Genomic DNA, 13022 nt, shown 5'->3' with positions numbered 1-13022 from the left:
GGAGGGTGGTAGGAGAAGGTGAGCCTGAGGCAGGGGAGCTCTGACAAGGCCGCTGCTGCTACTGCTGCTGCCACTATGGTCCAAGTGAAAGAGGGTGGGGCCTGAGCTGGGGAGGTGAGGATAAGGTGAGCCTGAGGCAGGGGAGCTCTGACAAGGCCGCTGCTGCTACTGCTGCTGCCACTATAGTCCAAGTGAAAGAGGGTGGGGCCTGAGCTGGGGAGGTGAGGACGGAGTCAGCCAAATCAGGAGATGCTTAGCAGGGTTTGACAGACCTGACAGGATCTGGAGACTGGTTGGATTGCAGGGGGAGGAGGAGGGAAGGATGATTACCACATTTCTGGCTGAGATCACTGGGGGTGCTGTTTGCTTATAGGGAACACCGACGAGTAGCAGGTTTCAGAGCATGGGGGGAGGAAGTGAGTTCATATTGGACCTACAAAGTTTAAGGTACCTGTAAGAAACTCAGGAGTGGACTGTGGTATACATGGGATTGGAGCTCAGGAGAAAAATATGGGCTGAAAAAAAAGAAGAGAGCCAAGGACAGGATTTGGGGGAACAATATTTAAAGCAGGGACTGAGGAAAATGTGTGTCATGAAAGCTTACTGAAGAATGTGTTTTCAGAAGGAGGGAATGTCCCTTAGTATCAGAAGCTTTGAAGAAACTATCAAGTACAAATGGAGAAGTAGAAACAGGTTTGAGAGACTGGAGGGGGTGTGGCAATGGGGTTCAGAATGCCCAGGTGACAGTTTGGACTTCTCTGGCCTATCTGGGTCCCTCTAGCACTCTGGCAGGGCAAGTAGAATCCAGGTCCTTGGGAAGGGATGGGAGGGAAGGAATCTGTCAGCCTTGCTCCAGAAGATAGGTATCAATTCACTCTATGGACTTTACCTCATTCACCCCTGGAGGCAGGCCAGGGAGGAATTAAAGCCACAGCTAGAGGGACAGATGGCAGACATCAGGACCACTGGAAAGGCTGTGCGATAGTGGAGCAGGTGACAGTTCCCATCCCTGGGAGTGGAGGGTGTGAGCAGAGGCCCCTGTAATAATGTCATGTACAACCCTTCTTACTGATCCTCCAGAGTGCTTGGGAGCTGAGGGAATGCTGGCTCACAAGCTGTTCCGTGACCTCTTCACAAACTACACACGTGCCCTGAGACCTGTGGCAGACACAGACCAGACTCTGAATGTGACCCTGGACGTGACATTGTCCCAGATCATTGACATGGTGCGTTGTGTGGTACAGCTATGCAGTGTTACCTGTAACAGTGTCAAGGATCGAAGGGGTGAGAGGCAGGAATCATTCTCTATACTCTTTTTCTGTAAACGTTAATATTAACAACAATGATAACAGTTACTAACTGCTGGGTATCCCCCCGCCCAACACTTTGCATACTTTAACTCACTGAATCCCTGCAAAGCAGAGATTATCACCCCATATAACTGCTGAGGAAACTGAGGTCCAGAGAAGAAAAGAACCCACCAAGGTCACACAGCAAGGTCAGGACTGGGTGAGAACTGGACTTATGGGCAAGTTGGCTTTGTGGGTGCTGATCAGAACCCAATAGGTGAGTGTACACAAACGGGAGGGTTTGCATATACATGTATCCACAGCTGTGCCCACTCTCTGCCCCCCATTAGGATGAACGGAACCAGGTGCTGACCTTGTACCTATGGATCCGTCAGGAATGGACAGATGCCTACCTACGATGGGACCCTGATGCCTATGGTGGGCTGGATGCCATCCGCATCCCCAGCAGTCTTGTATGGCGGCCAGACATCGTACTCTATAACAAGTACTGCCTGCCTGGGCCCCTCCCCTCTCCTACCCTCCTTAGAGTTGCCCTTAGCCCTGGGTATGCACTGATCCCCTCTCCCTACCACCTTACCCGTTGCTATGCTGCCCTGGAAGCTTTCCCCCAGGACCCTTGTAAGCTGCCAAGAGTTCACGGTCCCTCCTGGCACCCTCCCACTTTAGGCTGTCCCAGGCTAATCCAGGCTGAATGTTTCCTGGGACCCTACTGTGTGGTCCAGGGCCAGTTCTGTGTCTTTTGAAGACAGGTGTCCGGGGCACAAGTGTCTCTCTGTGCCCTTCTAGGCCAGCTCTGAATCTCTCAGGGTTCCCCAAGAGCCTGCTTAAGGATCTCTTTCCACCAGGGCCTAGCCCTGTGGATCATTCCTTTACACCTCTTTAAGCAGTTCTGAGTCTCCCAGCCAACACGTGGCTCTGCGTATTTTCCCTGGAGCCCCCAAGGGATGTCACTGTGCAGCCCAGAGCCACTTCCATGTTTTGCCGAGGCCTTTTTACGCTGTCCTAGGCTAGAGCTGCGTCCCTTTGGGGCTCCCTAGGCGCCGCCCCTTGGAGGCCTCCAAAGGCAGAGGGCAGTCCCCTCCGTGCTGCCCGCGGCTGCTTTGCAGCCCGGAGGACCCCTCTACCCACAGAGCCCCTTCAGGTGTCGGCCCCGCCCCCACGCTCCGCGGGCCGCCTGGGTGAGCCCCGCCCCGCCTGCCCGCAGGGCGGACGCGCAGCCTCCCGCCTCGGCCAGCACGAACGTGGTGGTGCGGCACGACGGTGGCGTGCGCTGGGACGCGCCGGCCATCACGCGCAGCTCGTGCCGCGTGGACGTGTCGGCCTTCCCGTTCGACGCGCAGCGCTGCGGCCTGACGTTCGGCTCGTGGACGCACGGCGGCCACCAGCTGGACGTGCGGCCGCGTGGCACAGCCGCCAGCCTGGCCGACTTCGTGGAGAACGTGGAGTGGCGCGTGCTGGGCATGCCGGCGCGGCGGCGCGTGCTCACCTACGGCTGCTGCTCCGAGCCCTACCCCGACGTGACCTTCACGCTGCTGCTGCGCCGCCGCGCCGCCGCCTACGTGTGCAACCTGCTGCTGCCCTGCGTGCTCATCTCGCTGCTCGCGCCGCTCGCCTTCCACCTGCCCGCAGACTCGGGCGAGAAGGTGTCGCTTGGCGTCACCGTGCTGCTGGCGCTCACCGTCTTCCAGCTGCTCCTGGCCGAGAGCATGCCACCGGCCGAGAGTGTGCCGCTCATCGGTGAGCGGGCCGGGGCCTGGGGAGAGTGCGCGGGTCTCCACCAGTGCCAGGGCGGGAGCTCAGTGTTCGGCCAAGTGTGGGGCCGGGTCAGGGCCTGGGTAACAGAGTGGCTCCCACCACAGTGTGAGACAGAGTGTGCGTCCTGGGTGCGTGTCTTCTTCATAACGTTGAAGGGAAAGGAGTAGGCCCCTGCCAGGGAAAACATCCCTCGCCGTTCTATGAGCGGGAAGGAGTCGGTCTTTTTTCTTTTCTTTCTTTCTTTTTTTTTTTTTAAAACATGACCGGTAAGGGGATCTCAACAACCCTTGGCTTGGTGTTATCAAGCCAGTGAGCCAACCAGCCATCCCTACACAGGATCCGAACCCGCGGCCTTGGTGTTATCAGCACCGCACTCTCCTGAGTGAGCCACGGCCGGCCCAAGAGTCGGTCTTTTTTCAAAGCCTTGATGGAAAAAGATCCCTGCCCCCAGTCTCGTAATAATAGGCAAAACGTATCAAGTGCTTGCTCTGTGCCAGGCACTCCCCTAAGCACTTGACATTTATTAACTCAGGTAAGCATCACCACAAACCTATGAGGTAGGTTCTCTTGTTATCAGCCCAGTTGTACAGAAAGGGTAGATGTTTTGCCCCAGGTTGTGCGCGTAACTATTTGGGAGCGTGACTTGGATGGATTGTGTGAGTGCAGTCTCTAGCAGCAAGGAATGCAGTAGGAAGCAGGGAGCTTCTGAGGATGCACTTGTGGGAATGAGAGATGGAGAGAACTAGGCCCTTACTTTCTTCCAGCTTCCATCCTTTGGGCTTGGAAAGTCATGAGAACATCATGATGGGTTTCCTACTATTTGTGTGGAAGTGGCTGGGAAGCCCAGGATCCCCAAGTTCTTGTTTTGGGCCCCAACTGGCTCTCTCTCTTGTAGGGAAGTACTACATGGCCACGATGACCATGGTCACATTCTCCACAGCACTCACCATCCTTATCATGAACCTGCATTATTGTGGTCCCAGTGCCCGCCCAGTGCCAGCCTGGGCCCGGGCCCTCCTGCTGCGACACCTGGCACGGGGCTTGTGTGTGCGGGAACGAGGGGAGCCCTGTGGGCTGTCCAGGCCACCCAAGTCATCCTCCAGTCCCCAGCCTCCTGAGGGAAGGGCTAGTCCCCCAGCAGGCCCTTGCCAGGAGCCACGGTGTCTGTGCCATCAGGAAGCCCTATTGCACCATGTAGCCACCATTGCCAACATCTTCCACAGCCACCGGGCTGCCCAGCACCGCCATGAGGACTGGAAGCGCCTGGCCCGTGTGATGGACCGCTTCTTCCTGGGCATCTTTTTCTCCATGGCCCTGGTCATGAGCCTCCTGGTGCTGGTGCAGGCCCTGTGAGGGACTGGGACTGGGTCCTAGGGTCAGCTACAGCCACAGCCCATCGAGACGGGGATGGCAAAGGCCTGGTCATTGTTGGTCCTCAGATAGCCAGCCAGTCTCCCCCCACTGCTCCCCAACTTCACAGTCCATGAGGGAGCATTCAAGACCAGAACCTGCCATTCTCTTAATTCCTAAAGAGGAGGAACTCTAGGAAGGTCAAGATCAAAGTACAGTCTCGGAGGGCCAGAACCGAACATCCATGATGGGCATCAGAGCTTTTCGTGGCAAGAGTGCGGGTTATTATATAAGAAACAGAACTGCCGTATTTCTTGTCTCCCATCCTGTGTGGCTGTTGTTATAGGGACTTGGTCTTGCTTGTCCATGCCTAGGAGTTAAGGGAAGGGGAGTGGGGATTCATGGTCTGGTTTCCAGAGCAGGAAGCCACACAGACATTTGTCCAGAAAGCCCCAACTCCTAATAAAGTGTGTGCCTAGCACCTCTTCCATGTCTTGTCTCACCTTTAGGGCCCAGGGTGGTGGAAGTTGCAGATTCAGGTTTGTCTGGAGACAGAAACCTCAGGACTCATGGATCAGAGCAGAAATTACATATTTGCTGACAAGAAAATGACTGGGATTTGACTGAGCCCCTGAGAGAGGCCTGTAGCTCTCTCTGCCATCTCTCCTGCTCTCTGTTCTCTGGAGTTAGATACAGTCCACCCCATTTCCACACACTGATGTTTAGAAAGCTGGACAGTGTCCAAGGTAGGGACAGTGCAGGGATGAACCGTTCACAGGTATTTGTTCCTTTCTGACTTTCATGCATTTCCTGGCACCACCTCTACCTCAGACCCAGTCCCTACTCTCAGGAAGCTCACAGTCTGACATGGGACACAGACATGGACGTGGTGTAGGGAAGGACACAGGGGCCCATGGGAGCACAGAGGCAGGGCCCCTAACCCAGCCAAGTGGGAGAGATCAGAGAAGGCTTCTTGGAGGAATGAGTAGGCGCTTTCCAGGTGGACATGTGAGGCATTCGAGTAACACCATAAAGTGCCATGGCCAGGTGCTTTTCCCCTCCCAGTAACTCCCCAAATGAGTTGAAGTCTCTTCCATCTTCAAGTGAGTTGCTGTTGGTCTTGGAATCCACCTACCTCGATTCAGTTTCTATCCCAGAGCCCTGGGTAGGGTCAGTCCCCAAATTCTCTATTTTTCCACCAGAAGAAGGCCTAGAGTTCCCTGCAAATGGGTTTGCCAGGGATCTTGGCTACACTTAAAGTACACACATAGTCAACATCCTCAGGTTGGGCAGAGGTGGCAGGCAGGGCTGTTCAGTGTCTGGTGGATCAGAGGTGGCCTGGACTCTCTGGAAATGCCCCCACCACAAGGAACCAGAGCAGCAGCAGGAGGAACCAAACTGCGGAGAGGGGGCCCTGACCCCTGGCTGCAGAGAAAACAGCAGAGAGAGAGATTTAGAAGCAAAGTGAGGACATGAAGATACAAGATGGAGAGACTAGCAGAGTGAGCTAAAAGACTGATACACAAAATGCAACGGGAGACAGATGAAGAGCAAGAATTTAGAGAGAAAGATGGACAGAGATGAAGAGACTACTGAGAGTCCCTGTTCCCCTTCCAGAGGTCATTAGGTCCAACCCCCTGCTGTCTGTTGACACATATGAGGCATTGCAGGGTGGGATGGAACATGGGGTGGAGATCTGAGTAGGATCGAGTGATGCTGAACTTGGCTCCTCTGCCCAAACCCTGGAAGGAGATGTGCTGGGTGGTCTGAGTGGGAGGGGGGCAGATTTTAAATATTTCCTGTGCCTGAAATTACATCATCAGAATTTAAAGAGGAGGCCTGGGTTGGAGGCTAGAGATCTGGCTTCTGGTCCTGGCTCTGCCATTAAGTCGCTCTGTCACCTTGGGCAAGTCTCTTCTGTCTCTGGGTCTCACTTTACTATATAATGAGAGTAATACTCCCTGTTCTACCTCCCTTCGATAGATTATTGTGCAATAAGGATAAAGTGAGATGATGTCTAGGAGGGATAGGGCATCTTGGTGCAGGGGTTCAGAGTCTGGCTTTCGAGCCAGGCTATCTGGACTCTGCCCCTTTCCACCAGTGTGGCATAGGGCGGGTTGCTGCTCCTCTGTGCCTTCGTTCTGTCTTCTGTAGAACAGGGCTGGTAATGCTACCTACACCACTGGAGTGTAGGGGGGAGTAATGGTATGGTTTGCCTGGAACTCTGAGTTACTGCATCAGGGATCATGGTGGGAACAAAGTGGAGGCTGGAGATGCTTCCAGGCCACTGCTCACAGCCCAAGAGAAGGAAGAGAGACCCAGAGCTGCAGGAGGAGCTGCCGTTCCTTCCCCAGCAATGGCCCATTCCTATCTAGAGAAGTGGTGGCCCAGGTAGGCACAGCAGGTGGTCAAGGGAAGAGAAGAGTCACAGCTGAAAGGGACCTGAGGATCATCTGTTCCAATTTATTAGATAGGGAAACTGAGGCCCAAACAAAGAATGGGTTGGTCATAGAGAAAGTTAGGGTAGAGCTTGGACTAGATAGAGCCCAGGCCTCTAGCACCCAATGCCTTGCCTTGACCTTCAAAGGTGGGTCCGAGGGAGCCCTGAGGGCAGTCACAGAGCCAGTGGGCTCTGCAGCTGAGGGAGGAGAAGGCCCAAGGTAGGGCTTTGTGGGGAGCAGCCCTTCCCATCTCCCCTCAATGCAGCCTGAACCTCTCTGGGGTCTGACCAGTAGCTTTCTCCTGTGAGGGAGGGGCAGGCCCAGCCTGGAGAGCAGGAGTGTCTTCCCCCCTGATCAACACCCATACAGACAGAGTCATCCTCTAGGGAGATCAGCAACCTAAATAGGGGCCTGATCAGGAGAGTTCACTTCTTTTGATAAAGGAGGTTTTTTTCCTTATAAGAGGGAAATCCAGGTAGGGTTCCCAACCCCAGGGCAACCTTCTCATCCCCAAAGTGAGTCTCACAGATGCCTGCAGCCCTTACCTGAATTCTCCAGATGGCAGGGCCCAGACTTGCACTTGTCTGTAGGAGAGAAACAGTAAGGAATCAAAGCCTCAAGCATTCTCAGGATGGGAAGTGACCTCAGGGTCCTGGGGGTCCAATCCCGACTTGCTCTAGGAAAAGCTGGAACATTTTCTCCTAATTCTACTCCCCTGTGGTGGGACATCCCTGAACTGGGTTTGACTTGACCCATGAACAGCTGGGCCAGGATGGAGCCAGCCATCAAAGCCAGGGACTATTCTGGGGCACCCCTGCACCCTTGGCCTGTGACTTTGCCTCCTTGCCACACTTACCTCTCCCTCTCCCATGCCTCATCCTGGCCAAGGAGGGGCTGGTATGTGTTCTTTGCATGTCTTCCTCCCCTTCTGTCAACTCACACATGCTCGTGATGCTGTCCACGGTGGAAACTGAAGCCACACTGGACCTTCTCCCATTTTAGGTGAGGTCTCAGTTCCAGCCAACTACCTACCCCTAACTATGGAAACTGGGCCTCACTCAGTTGGGAACAGCAGCCCACCACTCCTTCAGAGATGAAGAACCTGGGTGCATCTTCATGATTCCTCCACTGGCCAGTTCTGGGGGGTGGACAGGAGGAGCACTTGACATCTGCCTGACCTCAGCCTGAACTGGAACTTAGGGTCACAACACCCAAGTACTGTCTCACCCCCTACCACCACCCCACCCAGCACATGCTACCACCCATAATTCCTATTCAACCTCATAATGTGCTCCTTTTGGAACTGAAGCTGGGGTCTTACTCATTCTGGCAACAGCAGTCTGGGTGTCAATACTGTGGCTAGAAATTGATTCCCTTTCAGCTTCCAGCTGGGAGAAAAGCCTGACCTGGTCTGTTTATTCCCTCAAATGGCCAAAGACTTCTGCCTTGGTCAGGAAAACTTCTTTGGCCTCCCAGCCAGCAAGTGGCCAGCTTTGCTTAGATACCTCCAGGGACAAGAGTGGACTACCTGAGAAGGTTATGTCTCCCTTAGATGGAGGGGGTGGAGGGGCTGGTGGACACAACTGGATCCTCCTCACTGGTTGTTTGTTTTAAATACTTAGGTATGTGTCCCTTGAACACAGGGGCTGGGGGCTGGATTTGCCAAAGGCCCTGGTGGATGGGGGAGGCCTGCTTCCTGCGGAGGTGCCAACCCTGCACGCAGCCTCACCTTTGATGTACTCGCAGTTGTATGTGCTGTGCTTGCCCCGGGCCCGGAGGTAGATGCGGGTGGGGCCCTGGGCTGGTCTGCTGGCATTGATCACCTGGAAGGTCTCGAAAGGGGGGATCAGCACCTCCTCCTCCCCAGGGAAGAAGGAGTAGCTCCTGATAGGGGCCCCAAGGCAAGTCCAGATGCCAAAGAAGGTGTCCTCACCAAACCTCTGGGCTGCAACATTCTGCAGGGACGCAGAGGCAAAGCCCCCCAGCCTTACCGTGGCCCTGGGCCCTGCTGGCTGGAAGCGCAGACCATGCACCCCTCGGAACACCTGGTGGCACCGGGGCGGATGCTGGCCTCTACCTAGCAGCTGTAGGGCCTCGGTCAGCAGGAAATGGAGTGTCTTGAAGGAGAAGTGTTGGAGGTAGTAGGCCCGGGAGCGGCCTGCCTCACGCACAGCTGTGTTGAACTCCTTGTGCAGGGGAGTGTTGGCTGTGTAGGCCAAGAGGGCCACCCCGTGCTCATCGCGGAAGCCTGGGGGTGGTGGGGGGAACCGCATAGGGCTGGGGCCCCACTGTGGCCCCCAGGCCCGGCGCTCCTGCCATCGGCTGCTTGCCAGAGTCCAGCTGTCTGCATACACTTTGTTGGCCTGGAATTCCGTGTGGTTGAGGTCAGGGAGAGCTGCTGCCATGGCTGCTGCACAGCCAGCATACTGGTCATCAAAGGAGGCCAGGGCCATGTCCAGGGGCATTTCTTGAGAGAAGAGGTCTCGTTGTATGATGGGGTAGCTTTGGGCCTGAGGGGGCGGGAGTGGCAAGGACGGAGAGGATGGGGACCTGGGAGAGTGAGACCCCTCTCATCCTGCTCCTCACCCCCCCCCACTAAGGTGGGGCTTGTACTGCTGAGAAAGGCACTAAGGGCCACAAGCATACCTGGAGGGGAAGGGCATTGGGGACTACTGGCTGCAAGCTCCCCAAGACCAGCTTCTGGACCTGTCCCCTTGGCCTGAGCAATTCCCAGGAAAAGATCAGGCATTCTTTCCTCCCTCTGTTCCTCCTTCCAGAGTTCAGAAGAAGCTGACAGCTCACCTCTGTGCTGGGATGGGGACAGTGGAGAATGACCATACCTGAAGTGCTTGCATGAGGACCATGAACAGAAGTAGCAAAGACGTCATGGCAGGAATCTGCATGTTGGAGGTGACCCTGTGCAAGTTGCTGTCTCTTTTGGGGGTCTCAGTTTCCTCATCTGGAAAATTGCAGTGTTAATCTGTATAGTTTAATAAACATTAGCTGACACCTAATCTGTGCCACTCCCAGTGCTTGGCACTCAGAGTCACAAGATAGAAATGGAAGATCAGAAGAGAAAGAGAACCCTTCTCTCTGGAAGGAATGTGGGAGACTTCCTGGAGGAGGTGACATGTGAACAGGGTCTTGCAGGATGAATAGAACAAGACATCAGCAAGTGGAAACTGGGAGAGAAGATTGGAGTTTGGGGCGGGAAAGGAATTTTAGGCAACAGGAATGGAAAGAGCAAAGGTATTGGAGGTAGGAACTCTGAGGATGTAAAGAGTGAAAAACTCACCTAGTCTTGCAGAACTTGCAGTGTGGGAATGCTAGGAAGACTGGGGCCAGTCATAAAGGACTCAGCTGCCACAATGAGATGTCTGGGCTTCACCTCACTGGGGACATGAGGCTGGAACAGGGACAGGTTCAGGAGTGGTCAGCTGGTGGGGCCATAATAAGACTATAGGGATAGACTTAGAGCAGGGCCCGGGGATCCAGAAGCCCTCCTCTCCCTGAAGACCTGTTGTGGACTGAGCCCTCTTCCCCCGAGTCCTGAAGTGCTTCCAGGGAGGGACAGATATAGACCCCCAGCTGCTGGGGGAGGAAGGTCTGGAGGAAGAGAAGAATACATAGGGTACCTGCCTACCCCAAGAGAAGCAGAGGAAGCCATAAGCTTCCTGCATCCTGTGGGTGGATACACTGAGGGCCTGATGTGGCTCCAAGAAGAGGGTGTCCCACCATTGGGTCAGGATTGCCATGGACGGCTTCTGAGTCAGCGCTGTTGCTGTTGCTGCTGTTGCTGGTCCTTTTTCTTTTCTGTTTTTATTACAAAGTAATGCTTGCTTGTTGTCAGGGGGGAAAGCATATGAACCACAAAGTCCAAATCCTCTTCTTTCTCCATATCCCCATTCCCACTGTTACCCACACCTGCCAACGTGGAAGGGGTGGCCAGTGATAACAGTGTCTTCAGGACATTTTTCTAGGCATATAGAAATAATGCAGTGTTTACTTACTTTTTTATTTTTTGTTTGTTTTTTGGTGGCTGGCTCGTCAAATAATATAATATATATATATTTTTTTCCTTTTTGTCTTTTTTACTGACCGGTAACAGGATCGCAACCCTCGGTGTCACGCCCTTACCAGGGACTGGCAACGGGATCGCAACCCTCGGTGTTGCGCCCGCACCGCGCTCAGCCAGTGAGCGGGAACCGGTCTCCACATGGGATCTGAACCCTCGGCGGGAGCGCCACCACGCTCCCAAGCGGCGCACTCTCCAGTGCACCACCGGGCCAGCCCCAAATAATATAATATTTAAAAGTTCATATACACACATAGTTGTCTGCATGAAGCCTGTTTTGTTCTTTATTGTCATTTTTTCAAAAATCAAAAGGGAACATGCTTACACATACGTATATTATAACCTTTTTTTTTTTTTTTTTTTTAAAAAGATGACCGGTAAGGGGATCTTAACCCTTGACTTGGTGTTGTCAGCACCATGCTCACCCAGTGAGCAAACCGTCCATCCCTATATGGGATCCGAACCCAGGGCCTTGGTGTTGTCAGCACCGCACTCTCCCGAGTGAGCCACGGGGCCGGCCCTGGGAGGAAGCTTTTAGAACAGGGCTGATGAGTCCTTCAGTCAGGTAAGTTATTGCCAGTGCACACGCCAATGCCCTCTATCCATACATACCATCTGTTAGAACTGGTACCATAAGTGTGGAATATGTAGGTTAGAACTTTGAATGGGGCTGGCCGGTTCAGTTGGTTAGAGCGTGGTGTTATAACACCAAGGTCAAGGGTTCAGATCCCCATACTGGCCAACTGCCTCCCCCACCAAGAAAAGCGCTTTGACCAACCAGTTTGTTTGTTTGTGGAGATGCCTCATTGGGATGTGTGTGTGGGTGTCTTTGTCTGTATATGTGGCAACTGTGCACACTATCCATGCTACTACCTGGGGGCCTTTGGATCCTTTTCCATGCTTGTTGACCTTAAGATCATGGGGAAAGGTTGTGCCAACTTATAAGCTGTGCATGGCTTGGTCGAAGGAAGAAATGAATCAGGTTGAGTGCCTGCCTCAATGACAGCAAACTGTCTGGGAGGATTTGGCCTATTTGGTTTTGCTGAGGAGGGAACTGTGTCAGGTTGTGATTATTACTGGTGGATATAACTTTCCCCGGTGGCTTGAGGTGCTAGCAGCATATATACATCAGGAGCCTGGCCACTTGGTGACTGGGCCAGTGGAACTCATGCCTTGTTCTTCATTGTGGTGCTTTTTGTGCAAGGGAGGGACTGATTTTCCTAGATGAAACCTTTTTTTTTTTCTTTTTTGTCTTTTTTCGTGTCCAGCAACGGATCGCAACCCTCGGTGCTGCGCCCGCACCTCGCTCAGCCAGTGAGCGGGAACTGGTCTGTATGTGGGATCCAAACCCTCGGCGGGAGCGCCACCGCACTCTCAAGCGGCGCACTGTAGCAGTGCGCCACCGGGCCAGCCCTAGATGAAACCTTTTTGATGGTCCTGTGACTGAATTAGTAATAGTTGCTTGCTTTTTCTGGTTTCGTGGTAATTTTTACCATACCCCATCTTCTCTGACTAGTGTTTGATGTTGGTTTTAGGCTTTTCATGTACAAAATCTTAACTGAGTGAAAGTGGTATTTGCATCCTGGCTAATCATAAGAACTTGCCAGTTGGAAGTTAGCGCTAGGTTTATAACAAGAGTAACAAGAGATCTAGGGTGTGGGGGAATAAAACCTGGCAAAGATATAGGAGATTCTGTGTTGATCCCTGCACAAAGACCTCTCAGATGCATAATCGCTAAAGGGGCAAATATAGTTGTATCTCTATGAATAAAAAAAAAAAAAGGATTTTTTTTTATTGCAACAACATATGGCTGATGTTAGATTCAGCAGAATGTTGGCCTTTAAATGGATCTGTGAACTACTATACAATTTTGCAATTAGAACTATTTTGTCAGAGGTCTGGAAGGTGGGACGAGGTTCCCTATGTCCAAGCTTTTATGCTTCTCCATAATCAGAAGTAAATAAATTCATGGTTCAAAGGAAAGTTGGTAAGGACTCTCAGAAATACCAGAAACTGTTTCAGAGCTAGGAGATTCTGAAGCAAGGGAGGTTGAAGATCATTTTTTTTTTTTTTTTTTTTTTTTTTTTTAAA

At 53.2% G+C, this 13022-nt stretch overlaps 2 protein-coding genes across 3 annotated transcripts in view; one reads left to right on the top strand and one right to left on the bottom strand.

Annotated features, from left to right (window-relative positions):
• Positions 1-4896, top strand: part of CHRNA10 (cholinergic receptor, nicotinic, alpha 10 (neuronal)) — an 8885-nt gene extending 3989 nt beyond the window's left edge. The window contains exons 2-5 of the mRNA XM_008566991.1: positions 1081-1226; positions 1640-1794; positions 2515-3047; positions 3961-4896. Coding sequence (XP_008565213.1) covers positions 1081-1226; positions 1640-1794; positions 2515-3047; positions 3961-4418 — 1292 coding nt within the window. The 3' untranslated portion in view covers positions 4419-4896. The remainder of the gene's footprint in view (positions 1-1080; positions 1227-1639; positions 1795-2514; positions 3048-3960) is intronic.
• A 658-nt stretch (positions 4897-5554) lies between these two features.
• The window catches only part of ART1 (ADP-ribosyltransferase 1), a 12396-nt gene continuing 4928 nt past the window's right edge, over positions 5555-13022 (bottom strand). Inside the window, exons 2-6 of one of the 2 annotated variants that reach the window (XM_008566988.1) lie at positions 9697-9815; positions 8586-9366; positions 8076-8078; positions 7402-7440; positions 5555-5840 (exon numbers count right to left, since the gene is read on the bottom strand). In XM_008566988.1, the coding sequence (XP_008565210.1) occupies positions 5743-5840; positions 7402-7440; positions 8076-8078; positions 8586-9366; positions 9697-9759 (984 nt within the window). In that variant the 5' untranslated portion in view covers positions 9760-9815 and the 3' untranslated portion in view covers positions 5555-5742. Of the gene's footprint in view, positions 5841-7401; positions 7441-8075; positions 8079-8585; positions 9367-9696; positions 9816-13022 lie in introns of those variants that run through there. The other variant, XM_008566990.1, reaches the window with a different exon arrangement.

Source organism: Galeopterus variegatus, unplaced genomic scaffold (assembly GCF_000696425.1).
Source record: "Galeopterus variegatus unplaced genomic scaffold, G_variegatus-3.0.2 Scaffold283, whole genome shotgun sequence".
Taxonomy (NCBI): Eukaryota; Metazoa; Chordata; class Mammalia; order Dermoptera; family Cynocephalidae; genus Galeopterus; species Galeopterus variegatus.
This window is presented reverse-complemented; position numbering and strand designations above follow the sequence as displayed.